General features: G+C 41.8%; 2 protein-coding genes and 2 non-coding genes across 4 annotated transcripts; all 4 read right to left on the reverse strand.

Annotated features, from left to right (window-relative positions):
• Positions 1 to 1,236: 1,236 nt before the first annotated feature.
• Positions 1,237 to 8,796, reverse strand: haus6 (HAUS augmin-like complex, subunit 6). The gene is made up of 16 exons (XM_061066213.1): positions 8,390 to 8,796; positions 8,125 to 8,220; positions 7,098 to 7,176; positions 6,479 to 6,611; positions 6,175 to 6,319; positions 5,555 to 5,617; positions 5,415 to 5,472; positions 4,953 to 5,126; positions 4,438 to 4,634; positions 4,069 to 4,198; positions 3,737 to 3,839; positions 3,589 to 3,652; positions 3,007 to 3,166; positions 2,794 to 2,892; positions 2,522 to 2,657; positions 1,237 to 2,417 (listed from the first exon to the last, which is right to left on the reverse strand). Exons 1-16 carry the CDS (start codon positions 8,527 to 8,529, stop codon positions 1,756 to 1,758), a joined length of 2,439 nt encoding a protein of 812 aa, XP_060922196.1. The 5' UTR covers positions 8,530 to 8,796; the 3' UTR covers positions 1,237 to 1,755.
• Positions 3,417 to 3,547, reverse strand: LOC132996403 (small Cajal body-specific RNA 8). The gene has a single exon (XR_009677115.1). It is a non-coding gene; the product is annotated as a small Cajal body-specific RNA 8 (non-coding RNA).
• On the reverse strand, positions 4,761 to 4,891 carry LOC132996401 (small Cajal body-specific RNA 8). Its single transcript, XR_009677114.1, has one exon. It is a non-coding gene; the product is annotated as a small Cajal body-specific RNA 8 (non-coding RNA).
• A 577-nt stretch (positions 8,797 to 9,373) lies between the features above and the next one.
• On the reverse strand, positions 9,374 to 14,488 carry plaa (phospholipase A2-activating protein). Its single transcript, XM_061066017.1, has 13 exons — positions 14,298 to 14,488; positions 13,696 to 13,889; positions 13,503 to 13,603; positions 13,221 to 13,341; positions 12,818 to 12,985; positions 12,562 to 12,697; positions 12,170 to 12,339; positions 11,570 to 11,718; positions 11,272 to 11,491; positions 11,009 to 11,146; positions 10,693 to 10,800; positions 10,228 to 10,398; positions 9,374 to 10,071 (listed from the first exon to the last, which is right to left on the reverse strand). Exons 1-13 carry the CDS (start codon positions 14,438 to 14,440, stop codon positions 9,503 to 9,505), a joined length of 2,388 nt encoding a protein of 795 aa, XP_060922000.1. The 5' UTR covers positions 14,441 to 14,488; the 3' UTR covers positions 9,374 to 9,502.
• Between the last annotated feature and the right edge of the window lie 226 nt (positions 14,489 to 14,714).

The raw sequence follows: 14,714 nt of genomic DNA on the forward strand, positions 1-14,714 counted from the left end.
GGTTTTGACCAGAAGAGGGCAGCATTTCAACACAAACATATTTCTGAAATACTTTGTCATGATAAATGTGGGAAATCTTAAGTTTATGTATTATTGGTCGCATCAGATCTAACGATAGTTATATTTTATTTTGTGTATTGTCTACATTTATATTTGTACAGTGTACAGTGAAGTATCTGTTGCTTGTTCCTATATTTTGTGTTAACATTGATCCAAACATAACACTAACATTACTAAGATGTTTTATTGTGTATATTAAATTACTTCCGGTCTTCTGTCTGTTTTTCAATGTTGCTTTGGCTAACTTGATTTTTATGTTTTGTTTTTGATCGGTCTCTGTTGCCTCCTGCTGTCTAAATATAGCAACTACACCAATTTTAAAAGCAACAGGTGTTTTAGTTTTTGTTGCTCTTAGTTGGACATTTAGAATTTTTATCTGAAGTTAATCTGTTTAATAAATGTAATATTATATAATAAGTTCATGTTTTTAACATGTATTGTGCTGTAGTAGACAGGATAAATGAGAAGACGTCTGAATTAAATGTGGTTGTATTTGTGCTGTGGTATTTGTGCAATAGCGGACTTTGACCAGAAGAGGGCAGCATTTCAACACAAACATATTTCTGAAATACTTTGTCATGATAAATGTGAGAAATCTTAAGTTTATGTATTATTGGTCGCATCAGATCTAACGATAGTTCATATTTTATTTTGTGTATTGTCTACATTTATATTTGTACGGTGTACAGGGAAGTATCTGTTGCTTGTTCATATATTTTGTGTTAACATTGATCCAAACATAACACTAACATTACTAAGATGTTTTATTGTGTATGTTAAATGACTTCCGGTCTTCTGTCTGTTTTTCAATGTTGCTTTGGCTAACTTGATTTTTATTTTGTTTTTGAGCGGTCTCTGCTGCCTCCTGCTGTCTAAATATAGCAATATCACCAATTTAAAATGCAACAGGTGAGTTTAGGTTTTTGCTGCTCTTTGGACATTTAGTATTTTTATCTGAAGTTAATCTGTCAATTTTATTTTTAAAGAAATGTCATGGTCTTAAGATATATTGTGCTGTAGCAGAAAGGGTAAATGAGTCTGAATTAAATGTGGTTGTATTTGTGCTGTGGTATTGGTTCAATAGCGGACTTTGACCTCAAGAGGTCAGCATTTCAACACAAACATATTTCTCTACCATATTGACCATAAAACTTAAGTTTATTAGAGAAACTTCACTTTAATAAAACAAACACGTTATTGTATGTTGATATACATTATTGATGTCTAATGATGCTTTGAAATCCAGTACTTGGTCATGTGATGGCTTCATGGCTGTTAATTCAGCAGCTTCCAGGTTTTCAAGATGGTGCAAAAGAGCAAACTGATGCTAAATGGAAATGAGGAACCATTGACAAACCTATCCTCTTAGAGTCATTTAATTTTAGCTTTGATAATTGACCTGTAATTCAATGAAATGTTGAGGGGAAAGGAGGACAAGTGTTTTCCTCTCACTTAGAACCACTGCTGTTATCCTACATGTTAATGACAAGCACATCGATTAGCAACAAACTCTCATTAAGAATCTACTTCAAGTTGACAAAAGGAAATAAACACATTTGTACAATTTTAGTTCATGGACTTATTATTTTAAATTAAAACCAATAAACTCCAACACAGGCAACTAGTGGCTTTTTGACAGTTATATATTGATATTTTTACATTAAAGGCTGATGTGTGCATCTGTACGGCTGTCTGCTAACACTTCATGTCGTCTATGGGAGAGAAAGTGATGAGCTGGGGGAGGCTGAACTCTGGTTTCTTCGGAGGCGGGGGCGTGGCCAGTGTTTCGAGGTCCAGTGAGAAGACCTTGTCCGAGGCCATCGACTGTACAGGCTCCATTAGCCAGCTTCTGTCCACACCAGACACCGTGTCGCCCGAGAGGAGGCACTCCGGTGTCTTGGTTCTACGTTGGATAAAGGAGCTGCCATCGCACACCTGCTGGGTGTGACCCCGAAGAGGCGTTGTTTCAGTCTTTAGCGAGGGGATGAGGAAGTCGTCATCGTTGAAACTCTTCATATCGAGCGCGTCATCGTCAAGACTCAGCAAACTGTCGCAGCTCGACATTTCAGGAAGCGTTTCTTGGTCGAGGGTGAACTGCACCGAGCTGCTGCCGGTGCCGCTCGGGCTGTCGAAGGTGTCCCACAGCAAAGTGGTTTTGAATGAGGCCCCCTGCTGGCAGACTGGGGGGTCAGCGCTGCGGGAGAGGCTCTGGGTGTACGAGCTCGTCGAGACATCGCGAGTCTCCCGGGACGAAGAGCGCAGCTGCGTGACGCTGTCATTAAACTTGGCCGAGCGGCGGAGCTTCTCTGTTCGGTCCTCTTCCACTGCCTTCCGCCAGGAGGTTTTCACATCCGCTACTTGTTGAGGAAACAAGAGCAAAACATTTGAGTTCCTTAAAGAAGAAAAACTCTTTCTGCCACGTGCGTAGAGATAAAAAGGTAAATAACATCCTGTGACTTACTCAAGCTCTCAGGTGTACGCGTCAGTTGTTTTTTAGTGGAGAAGGGATCTCCCTGAAGAGTGGTGAGGAGACCCTCCAAGTCCAGACCCTTGACTCGGACTTCTGAAGGACTTGTGGTAGTTACAGCATCTGCAAACTAACACATGCACAAAACATACTTTAGTGTTAAGAAAGTTCATATAGATCAATACATCCTGGATTAACAGCCATGATTGGCTAAGCTTCTATATCTCAGTCTATAACATTTCCATTCAGTGGAGTCATTATTGTACCTGATCAGCGAGGTTATCACACTCCATGTCCAGTATCTGAGTCTTGGTCCTCATGGGAGCCACCTTCTCATGAACTGGAGTCGTCTTCCTCACACTGGTCTGAATGACAATAAAAACGACAAATGTTACACATGATGTACTCCAAAAACAAAAATGGTGCACACACAAATCAAGGAGGGTGTGAATCAAGGCTAGTGGACATGAACCACTCACCTGAGGTGGTGATACGGCTGGAGCGCTGTGAGGGGGGGATGGAGGGGGTGGAGGGGCTGGAGGCGTGTCAAAGAGCCAGTCCAGGGAGGTGTTCGCTGCTGATGGAGCTTCAGTGGGGCCAACGGGACCATCAGTCCCCTCAGCCGGTGTAAAGCAAGAGCTGTTTCAAGAGACCAAAAATATATAAATACTAACAGGTTTAATTTTCGTCACAATTATGTCCAGTTCACAAAAGTTACATTGAGTTTGTTTAAGCAGTTAACAAGTTCAGAGTAAAACTAATTGTTCTTGTGTTATATAACTCAAGAAATTACAGAACATGCAAACATTTCCTTTACAATACCCTATGTATCAATAAACTGACTATGGAATACATTTAATGTCTTCTGTATGTCTCAACAGAAACTAAAATGTATCTGCTCCGTATCTGTCCGTGGCGATTTCTCTCAATTCGCCTCGGTCATCAGAGAGCACGTCTGTTATAGGGAGGACTAGTGACGGACAGATCACGGATCAGACCTGCCCAGGTATCTGCCTCCCAGTACATCAAACTAATTTCCTTTAAAAGCCGGATTACATTACCTTTTCAGTTCTGAATAACTCGGGGTGGCGGCCTCATGTGATTTACTCTCTGCAGGCTTCTCCTCTGAAAAATGTATAGAGTACAATTACAAACTAGATATAAACATGTTAACTTGTATCAACTGTAGTGTGATTGGGTCCTGCTTACCAAGAAGTTTAGCAGGATACTGGGAAAAGACGCTTCTTCTGTAATTAGCTTCGGTCATCGGCTTAAATGACAACGGCGCCATTGGGGAGAGGAAGCCAAGAGCCTAGAAACCGAAAAGAGATTATAAATAAATCAATCAACTTTCCTTGCTTAAGAGAGAAAGTCATGGTCGAGGCGTTCTTATCATAGCATTAGTTTAAAATTTTATAGAAAAAAGGGACAAACCTCATCTACGGACAAGGTTTTTTTTTCCTCGACACACTGGCTTCAAAGCATCACAATTCAGTATTTGCCTGAAGAAACTCTAGGATTTAATTAGTTTCACCACTCACAGGATCTTCATTCAGAAAAGAGACGATTGGCGTTTCCTTGAGGGTGTCCATCCACTTCCTGTCCCACTCAGCCTCCAGGTCCCTGATGGTACCACTGACCTCAGGAATTTCTTCCTTCGAAATCTTCTGCCTGAGGAGAGAAAATAAAGACATCGATACACAGATACTCATGTTATTAATCTCAGATTAAATATGCTCCATCAGTTTTTAAACATAACACAGCCTGTTGTGGACAGTCCTTATTGTGTAAGTGTCTGACGAGGACAATCTCACTGCATTCTTCATACATGTACGGCATTCTCCCGTAAAAGCCTTATCCTAGATCTCAGCACCACTTGTAGGTGTATGCGACTGTGGGTTGGTGTGTACCTGATGAGGTGGAGGTCCTGTAGAACACGGGCCATCTGCTGACACTTCTCCTGCAGGTTCTGAGGACTGAGCTGAAACTTCGGGGCGTGAGAGACTTGAGAACGCTCGTCCTTAAGGATCTGCAGCGCGTGGTTCATCAGCTCCAGCACGCACAGGAGGTTCAGCTGGCCGGACTCGTAGACATTCCCTGAACTCAACTGGAAGGCGCACACACAGGAAACTGATTTAGTCATGCTGCACTGCATCACCTGAAGCCACCAATAGTTTCTTCAAGCACTCAAACTAACTCAATCCCAATTGAGGTCAATTTTAACAGAAACTAAATGTATCTGCTCCGTATCTGTCCGTGGCGATTTCTCTCAATTCGCCTCGGTCATCAGAGAGCACGTCTGTTATAGGGAGGACTAGTGACGGACAGATCACAGATCAGACCTGCCCAGGTATCTGCCTCCCAATAATGTTCTATGTATAGAAAATTCACAGGCGCCCCACCGGCCAATCATCTTCACTCTCACCTTATGCGGTAGCCGTTCGATTCTCTCCAACAGACAACGGGGGATTTTGAGCCCTCGATCCGTCCCATCCAGGATATGCTTATCGACGTCTCCTTTCAAAACACTTGCCACCGCATTCTGCTCCTCTTTGGTAGTCGACAGCATTCGATCAATGTCGGACCACAAGGAGCGCACCTTTGGATGATTACGTTTCTGTGAGTTATTTGAAAAACTACCAAGGCCTCAACACAGAACAAGGACTTACTAAAACCCTTTTGACTCCTAGAATCTAAAACTCCAACATACATCCTGCCAATAGTATGAAGCTTGTGATCAGAAATGTACGATTAAGACTAATAACACTAATTCTGTACACTTTCGACTTTATTGTCCCATAGAACACTAATAGACACATTTCAACATGGGAAACCCACAGATAAGACAATGTAACGCATGACAAACATGTCACATGGGAATACACACCTTCTTGGTCTTCTCAGCGAGTGAATCTCCCTCCTGTGCAGAATCGCTGCTGTAACGCCTAAAAGAAGAGAATGCAAAGTGTTTAATTTGTCTAACAGCATTAGTCAGAAGTAAAGACAGGTGAAAAAAGCCATACATACTTGAGCAGGTCCCCATACTTGGCCCCCTCTTCTCTCAGATCCTTCATAGACTTCACCAGAAGCCTTCAGGAGAGAACAAACCAAACAGTGTAAATAAGTAGAATGAGACTTCCATGCCAAACCGATTCCTCCACAGCAGACGTATGCTTCCTGTGCAGACCTCCACCCTCTTCAACATTAAGTGGTCTTGTGCACATGGCTGTGATCACACTGATTGCAGACACCTTCCAGTGGTGGGTTTTACCAATTAGTTCAAAGGGGTGGGGCATGAAACAAACAGCCAATCACATGCAACATGGAACAGCAGCTTCTAATATCACACAAAACTAAAGTGAAATAGCCAACGTTTTATAATAAATAGACAGACAATGCTTGACACTATTTATTTAAACGTAACACTGTTGCTGAACAGAGAAATTAAGAGAAACTGAAATACATGATGATCACATATTTAGTGTATCTATTTTGTGTTGAATATTAAAGTGAACCCTCGCCATTTTTTGGGTGTATTTTATTTTTGTTATTTAGAAAGAAACTGGATTAACTGCCCCCTACGTGTATGCAACGCTTGCTTCCAGTGATGTAATTATAAACAGCCAGCTGGACTGCACAGGACTTACTGTGCTCGTCTGTGATACTCCTGGAGAAAGTGATCTTGATCCACTGCTGTTTTCAAAAACCTTTTACTGGTCAGGCTGAGTCTCCTCTCTGCCATGTGCAGGGAGGAAGCGGGCATTGCTGCAGCCTCAGGAACCCAACTGTCTTCTGCCAATGACAAGATTCAAGATTCAACTTTGTAACAAATACAATTAAATGAGATGAAAGAAAGTTTGGCCATTTTTGTTTCATTGTACACTTTAAAGGTTGTGTTCAGATTGAGAATACTTGCTACTGCTGGTGAAATGTTCTTCTATAAAGACCCACCTGTGGTGAACGTCTTCATTTCCTGCAGCATGACATAGTTTGCCAACTGAAGCATCATGCTGATAAACTTGGGGCCTCCAGGGGAAACAAACAAGGAAGCCACCACTTTGGATCCCGCATTTGCAATTTCATCCTACACAAGGTTAAAAACAAACAAATGTCTCTGTATCATACAGTACACTAAACCTCAAAACCTGTATTTGTAAAGTTAAATACATTTTCTTAAAAATGTTTAGACATTTGGGGCTTTATGAGCAGGAAGCAGCTGAGAGGAAGACAGGAAATGATGGTTGAGAATGGGATGACATGCAGCTAAAAGATCTCAGCAGATTCAAACTCTGTACACAGCCGGTTCAGGTGGTATACATCTCAGATCCTAAGCCAAGTTACACCCAAATATCTAAATTTGAATGAATGTAATCTATATGTTGTTCAAAAACTCAAAACTCGAAGGATAAAAGGGTGAGGACCTGACAAGAATGACAGGAATTCATAAGGAATGAAGAAACAGCGAAAAGCTGATCGTTACCCTCATAACTGGATTATATCATCTGTGAAATGATCTTTCTGAAAAGACCAAAAACATGAACATGAAAGTGAAACACCCTCAAGAGCTCACCATGATTTCTCGCAGCCAGGCGCAGGTAACTTTGCGGAACTCGGCGTCTGCTTTGGGGTTGAGAATAGGCCAGCAATGCCTAAAGAAAATAAAGAAAACATTAGATCCACTTGTTTGATCACAGTTGGGAAATTCACTTGTTACAGCAGCAGATTGTCCCAACGAGATCAGAGCCCAGAAACCAAAACAAGAAGTCAAGTGAAGTAGAATAACAAGATAGATAGATAGATTACTTTATTTATCCCCGAAGAGAAATTAAGTCGTCATAGCAGCCGGTATATTTTAATACAATACAATAAAATACAATACAATAGAATAAAATAAAAAATATTGAGGTAGAAAGAATAATAAGGAAACACTAGATAAATAGGTAGATAAGGTGCAGTGGCAAGATGATGGTAATAGTACTGATGATATGATGGTAATGTTATTGTTACACAGTATATAAAAATAGTACAGTATATATAGTATATAATATAACATAATATATATTTATATGTGATAGTAATTATACCAATATAATAGCAGTATATAGTAATAATGGCAGCAGCAACAGCATATATAATAATACTAGTAAATATAATAATAATAATATGTACACATGTATAAATATGTGTATATAGACTTATATATACAAAGAATATACAGAGAGTATGATATAATATGATATGATATATAGTAGAGAAATATAAGTATTTGACTAAACAATAGATAATATAATATACTATGAGTGTAAGAATTTGTAGACAGAGTGTGCAAAAGACAATATTAGTGTATAAAATGATATATTATATCAATATGGTTTACATTAACACATATCACATATGATGTGAAGTAAGTGTATATGGAGCAGAGTGTTGTACAGGGTACACAGTGCAAGGAGACTGGTATATTTAGTGCAGTTCTGTGATGGTGGCTCTGACAGAGGTAGAGGAGTTGTACAAGATACAAACAGTGTGTATAATAAACAGTGAATCCTGCACATGTTTCTATAGAACTGGGGAAACATGATCAAGCATATATTTACCTGTATGCATCATGAAATCGAGTCGGGCTGAGTTTGACCAACAGGAAATGGATGACTATGTAGGAAGCGTCTTTGTTTGGTTTGTCAAACATGTTCCTGTTGGAAATTACACAGCAATGTAGTTAGAATCAACCTGAACGTAGAGTACCGTGAGTGACATTTTACGTGTAACTTGAAAGGGAAGTAACTTAGATGACGTATAAAGGTCAGAATAAAGCAAACAACACAAGTCTGTTATTGTTGTCAATCCTAAAAGCGGACTCACGGCCCCAGGTTGATGTGTTTAGCATTGATGTTGGATTTGGTGACGGACGACGTCGCAGTGTCCGCTTGGAATCCGAGTCCGAGGAGAGAGAACCACAGATGTCTCCCGTTCTTCCTCTGCAGGGACGCCGGGTTCGCCATTATTCTCAGACGGAGGAAGAAGCGAGTGACTTAGCAGAGAGCCATCATGGCTAATATCCCACTGCTAGCCGGTTAGCTTAGCCGATAGCCACACAAGTTTTACTTCTAGCGGAGTTAGCTTCAGAGCTCGTCAGCGCACATTTCACAAAGCGTTGTAAAATCAACTCGTGTTACAAGACCTGTTAAAGTTGTGTTGACGTTGAATAACACGTTTATTAAAGTTAATTAAACTAATTAAACTGTCGGGAACCAAGGAAACGCAGCGATTCGAACGCCACCCGCCAATTTCTGTTCCTGGAGTCACCCGGAAGTTGTTAGCAAGTACTTCCGCTGAATGGTATATTTCTTCTTCTTTTAATGGTTTATATATAATTTTACAGTCTGTGTTCTTTATCTAGTTTCTTCGATTAATACATATTATTAAAAAATATGTTGACTTTTACCTTATTTATTAAAATATATATTTTAAATATTTAATATAATACAAAATAACTATAAAAAAAGAGTTGGAAAATGTTAAGGGGTTCCACAGTATCCCCCAAAGCAATAAGAAATACTACAGATTAACATGCATTAACATTAAGTTTTGAAAAATATCTTAAATAATGAAGCTATTTAGTGCTTAAACGTCTGTGTCAATTATTAAAACCTTAGTGGCTATCTCAATAATCTCACTGTCCACAAGTGCTTCACCGCAACATATATGGCTAAATATATATTTACAGTCTTAACATCTTTACACAAAGTGCCTCTAACTTTTCTATTTGCCATTATTACAGCATTCAACCAACATATACCCAACAAATTAGTTAAGGAGATGAAATAAAAACACAGACTAAGCATATGCAGTGACTTCATTTGTCCTTTTTATATTACAGAACATACATTTATTTAAGTCTCCACCACAACTGGTCAAGCAGAACAGAGCAAGAGTAAGAAAGACGTGCTCTTTTTTGTTTTCTAATCATTTACATCATTGCATTTCTTTTAAAACCAACTGGCAACACTCGGCCACCTTAGCTGGATCAGACACTGTTGAGTACTTGGATATCTGAGAATTGACCCCCAATGAGCGAGCCAGGTCCTTGGCTGTTTGGTCAGATGACACTGTGGTTCCCAAGGCCACCAGCAGTCGGAACACAGCCTCCTTGTCTTGCACCGTCTCCAGAGCTCTGCTGGCCACAGACAGGCACTGGGCCTTGGCCTCGAGATCGGGTTGGCTGTGCAGGCAGCTGGCATAGTTAAGCACCAGAGTGGCCAGGGCAACGTGGATGTTCTTATTGCCGATGGTGGACAGGTCAGCGGCACGTGACAGCACAGTCTCACGCTGGGCCATGAGGAGGGCTCGGCCGTGCCTGCCACTGAAGCAGTTACACAGAGTCCGCAGCGCCAGCATCTGGTTGGCAGGACGTCCCTCAGGCCTCATGAGGCTCAGCAGGAGGTTGCACAGCTGGACTCCCTCTGCCTCGCCACAGAGGCTCTCGTTAACCTGCGGGTGGCGCACCGCCAGCCTCATAATGTCCAGGACAGGAAACACTATGTCTACAATCCAGGGGAGAGGAAAGGGGAGTTTGGTTAGTGGATATTATTGTACTGGAGAAACTTTTGGATTCTAATATTTTGGAATTACTTTGCAGTAAAACATAAAACCAGTGAACAAAGACCATCATAGATTGGGTTAGAAAGCTGTTGCTGTACCTTCAGGCCAGTGACAAGCCTTCCAGAGGAGGTTGATCTGCTGCAGGTTGGGAGGATCTACAGACGAGTTAGGTGCACAGACTGACACCAGCAGCCTGTCGAGGCTTTCCAGAATCTCTTCAGACAGCTTGTGCTCCTGAGGGGCATGTTCATTCAGCTCCCTCAGCTTGGCTGGTAAAAAAAATTAGGCAGTATATGGTTATGGTATTTTGTCCAATATCCTCACGAGAAGAAGTGTATGTGTAGTGTTTTTAAAAAAGAAACACAGTTCACTATAATTTATCAAGACTTTAAAAAAGGTCCTATATACATAGCCAATATTAGAATTAGTTCAAATTTTACAGATGCATTTTAAATCTCCAGTATCTCTAAATGAATTACTAAAGATGTTTTGTCATTACAACTCATTCAGCATGTTTTGAAGTAGACTGTAGTTGCACATTATCTAGCACACAGAATACTTACCAGTGATCTGTACGACATTGGCTTGCTCAAAAGTCACACCATCAGTCTTTGGGAAATAGATGTTGGTTCCGATCTGCCTGCGGGCTGCTGAGGAGTAGGATTCTCGACCTGTCAGGTAAGAAAATGATCTGCCTTGTACTTGTGCCGGTTCAATATTGTAGACATTCAATTGACATGGGTTTGTGTTATCTAATCTTGATTCATCAACTAACCCAGAAGCCGCATGACCTCATTATCTCACAGAGTGTTTGTCTAGTTTGTGTTTTGTCAACATTAAATGTCCAAAATCTATCAGGTTCCATAGCAATGGACTCACCTGTGAAAGGATCTGACCCGCCTACAGGAGCAGATGTGGTGTCACCAGACCCCGGGATGTAGCGACCAGAGCCTGTGAAGGGGTCGGCTCCAAAGCCTTGCCTGTTATCAGAAGCACCTGGAATATACCGAGCTCCTCCTGTGAGATGAAAAGACAGAACATTTTAAGGACAATTTCATCTTAAATACGATAATTAAAATATGAAAAATGTACAGTTTATAAACCACAAACAAAAGTAGAAAATTTGTATTTCTTGGTCTCACCAGTGAATGGATCACCACCAGCAGGCAGAGCTGGTGCCACCTGGTGACCTTTAGTGTTCTCGATGATAAAATGGGCAACCTGGTCAAGGAACGCGGGGCTCAGGTCATTCTTCTGTAAGAAGTTGTGCGCTGTCAGCCAAGGGTCCTCTGACAGGTTGTAAGGCAGCTTCATGGATGGCCCTCCCTCGTTCACATCGATGGTGAAGACGTAGTCGTACTCCTGGGGGAAAGATCAGGAGTCAGTGAGGACTTTTCTCATTGCAGAGTTCATACCTGGGCAATTGTCTTGTGTCCTTACCTTTCCTTCGTACATCACACTCTTGGAAGTCTCGTTTGAGCCTCCCACCACGTCCCCGATTTTTACCCAGCGGGCATCGCTGACACTCCACTGATATGCCTCCACCTTCTCATCGTCTTTTATCAGCCGTGTCTGTCCGTCACGATTTCCTGGAAGAAGTAAAAGAGCAAAACTATCCTTAAGCAGAAAGTAATATGTGAAACAAGATAAAAATACACATCTTCCGCCATCATTAGTCCTACATGTTTCTCTACATGTCCCATTGAGGTATATGTCTTAATTAGACAGAGGAACCTCCAGTAGTGTGTATTTATGATGGCTATTCTGCCCAAACATTTGATGGAATATCAACTATTAGTATGATATGATTTTTCTATTTTGTATCACCTGTTTCCTCAAGTACTTTGTACATATGTCACCAAGTTTAATTTAGCGTTGTTGCTTTTTTGTATATATTGATATTAACGTAGATAGTGAGCATTTAAGATAGCGACTCGTATTTATTAGAAGAAACATCACTACGTCAAAAATCCTTTAAACCGGAGCTTCTAGTTGAGCAGATCTTCTCCTTTTTTCAAACGTTCAGTGATATTTCCTTACCAGGCTCATCCAGGTGTTCCCTTCCAGGAAGATCCTCCACTTTGATGTCTCCAAAGTCGCCTGTCTTTGGGTCAATGGTGGCTTTGGAGAGCTCATCCTCAAATGCCTGTAAGTCCTCTGCACTGGCTATGCGGTCCTGAGCTTCCGTAAAAACACGGATAATTCCATCACTGTGGGCAGAGAGGCAGCATCTGGGTTAGTCACAAAACGACTTACTCTAAGGTCACCTCACATGTTTTGTACATCACGTTGTTTGGACAAAACATTAATAAAATGCATGCTGTGAAAAGTAGTATAAGAAGGTGATTAAGTGTTTATGATGTGACAAATGGAGAATGGATGTGTTTTGGGAAATGGTTATTGACTAAATATGCTACATGCAGTTCTGTTACCTGGCTCCAACAGCTATATCTCCATTAGGAAGGATACAGCAGCACCAGACAGACTGGGCAGGCAGGCGGATGGTCTGGGCGCACTCTCCCTTCCTCCATATCCTCACCGACCTGTCCTCTCCTGTGCTTACAAAATCTGACAGGGAAAAAACATTGTCTGGGGTCAGTATGAACAGCATAAGAAAATGGATGTTGGTGGCAGTAGTTACTTACACCCACATGTCAGGCATGTAACTATGAATATAACCGAACACACCTTGGCAATTGGGGAAGACGGCTAAGCTGTAGATGTAGTTGGTGTGGCTGTAATAGACCTCGACACATTCGCCTGTCACCAGCCACCTTCTGATACTGGCGTCATTGCTGCAGGAGAAGAACTCAGTGTCACTGATCACTGCGAGTCCCCTGACACAGTCCTCATGGCCTAAAATGAAAGAAAGAAAAGATTATTGTATTTGTGGCTTGTAAACATTTAGCTCCTGTACGAAAAAATTGGGAATGTGGAGAATGGAATGGAGGAGGACATTTGGTATATTCTCATCAAACTATGACTGAATTTGTATTATATTACAAACTTCTTCTCAATGTGTGTTCTTAAATATGGCCCTAATACTAATACATTGTAATTGACTCAGTTTTAACATTTTGCAAACATTCACCTGTATATGTTTTCTCACACCGACCAGCCTTCCAAAGCTTTATGGTCTTATCTGCTGATCCGGACAACATGAGGCCTTGTTCCGGTAATATGATCACTGCCCAAACTGCTGCAGTGTGGCCCTGTATTCAAAAATAACAAGCAGACCACATCCTCTGTCACAATATCTAATCATGTATTTACTTGTCAAAGGTTCACAGAAAAAACAAACATTAAAACATATTCAAAAAAAGGTGCAAAGGTAATCTACAGTCAGTGTCAACGAAGAGATGCATTGACATACCTGCAGTGTCATCATGCACTTCTCATTGAGCCAGACTTTGGCCGTGGTGTCCCAGGAGCCGCTCAAGAGGGTCCCGAACTTCCCGGATGACAGAGTGCAGACTGAGGAACATCGAAAGTTAGAAAACTTGAAACCAGGAGACACAAGCTCTCAACACGCAGAGCAAATATATGATGTTTACAATAGGACCCACCTGTGTTTTTGTGTCCCTTGAGGGTGAACAGGGGCTCCGGTCGGTCCACTGAGAAGACACATATGTTGTTATCGTTCCCACCTGTGGCGATGAGTCCTCGGGGATATTTCTCACTGGGTGCGATCATACACACGCAGGATACAAAGTTTGAGTGGCCAGACACGCAGTGCTTCTCCGTAAAGCCTTTGTCCGAGCTGTCAAGAGGAGGACACAGAGCAAACACACATGTGAGGTGAAGAAAAGTGGGAACCAGTACCTGATAATGGTTTTGCTGATCATAGTCAGGAGACACAGTAGATGGACTAACAGGCACAACACGTGAATCAATGTAGGTCCGGTGAACCAAGCTGTTACCACAACAACCCTGAGTTACAGCTGAATGAATGACAAGGCTAATTTGAGTGCATGTTAGCATTGCGCTAACTAACACGGCTACCAACGTTAGCTGACACCTCTTTTAAGTGGGTTACTTGCGTGATGGTTGATATCAAAGCGTTTGTTACTAGTGTATCTTTTCCTGAGGGTAATGTTACGGGGAAACTCGCGTTAACAGCAGATGGCTTCCACGGGTTGCTAGCTAGTAGCAGGCTAATGCTCGCTACCTCGGCACCCAGACTCTTCCGGTTCGGTCTCTGGACACGGATACGAAAGCTCCCTCCGGGAAAACAGCAGCTGCGATTCCCCTGACGTCCATTTCGTGTCCCGGTATGGAGCACCGGAGTTTGTACGAGTTTGAAGTCGCCATATTCAACCCCCGACAACACCTCCAGTCAGGACGAGCTCAAACCGTGGCAGCGCTAGCTCGTAGAGGCACTTCCGGTGGATAGAGAAACTGCCAGTGATATGGACGGGCACCCCGTGATGCCACACTGTTGAAAGGCACCTGCCTTTGTTGCCACACTCTTTGGAGGCAGCGGCCATTGATGCCACACAGTTGAAAGGCAGCTGTCACAGTTGTTGTCACTACTAGTTTATGAAAGTTTATTGGATAGTTGATTAGCTCAGAATTAATCAAGAAC

Source organism: Limanda limanda, chromosome 22 (assembly GCF_963576545.1).
Source record: "Limanda limanda chromosome 22, fLimLim1.1, whole genome shotgun sequence".
NCBI lineage: Eukaryota > Metazoa > Chordata > Actinopteri > Pleuronectiformes > Pleuronectidae > Limanda > Limanda limanda.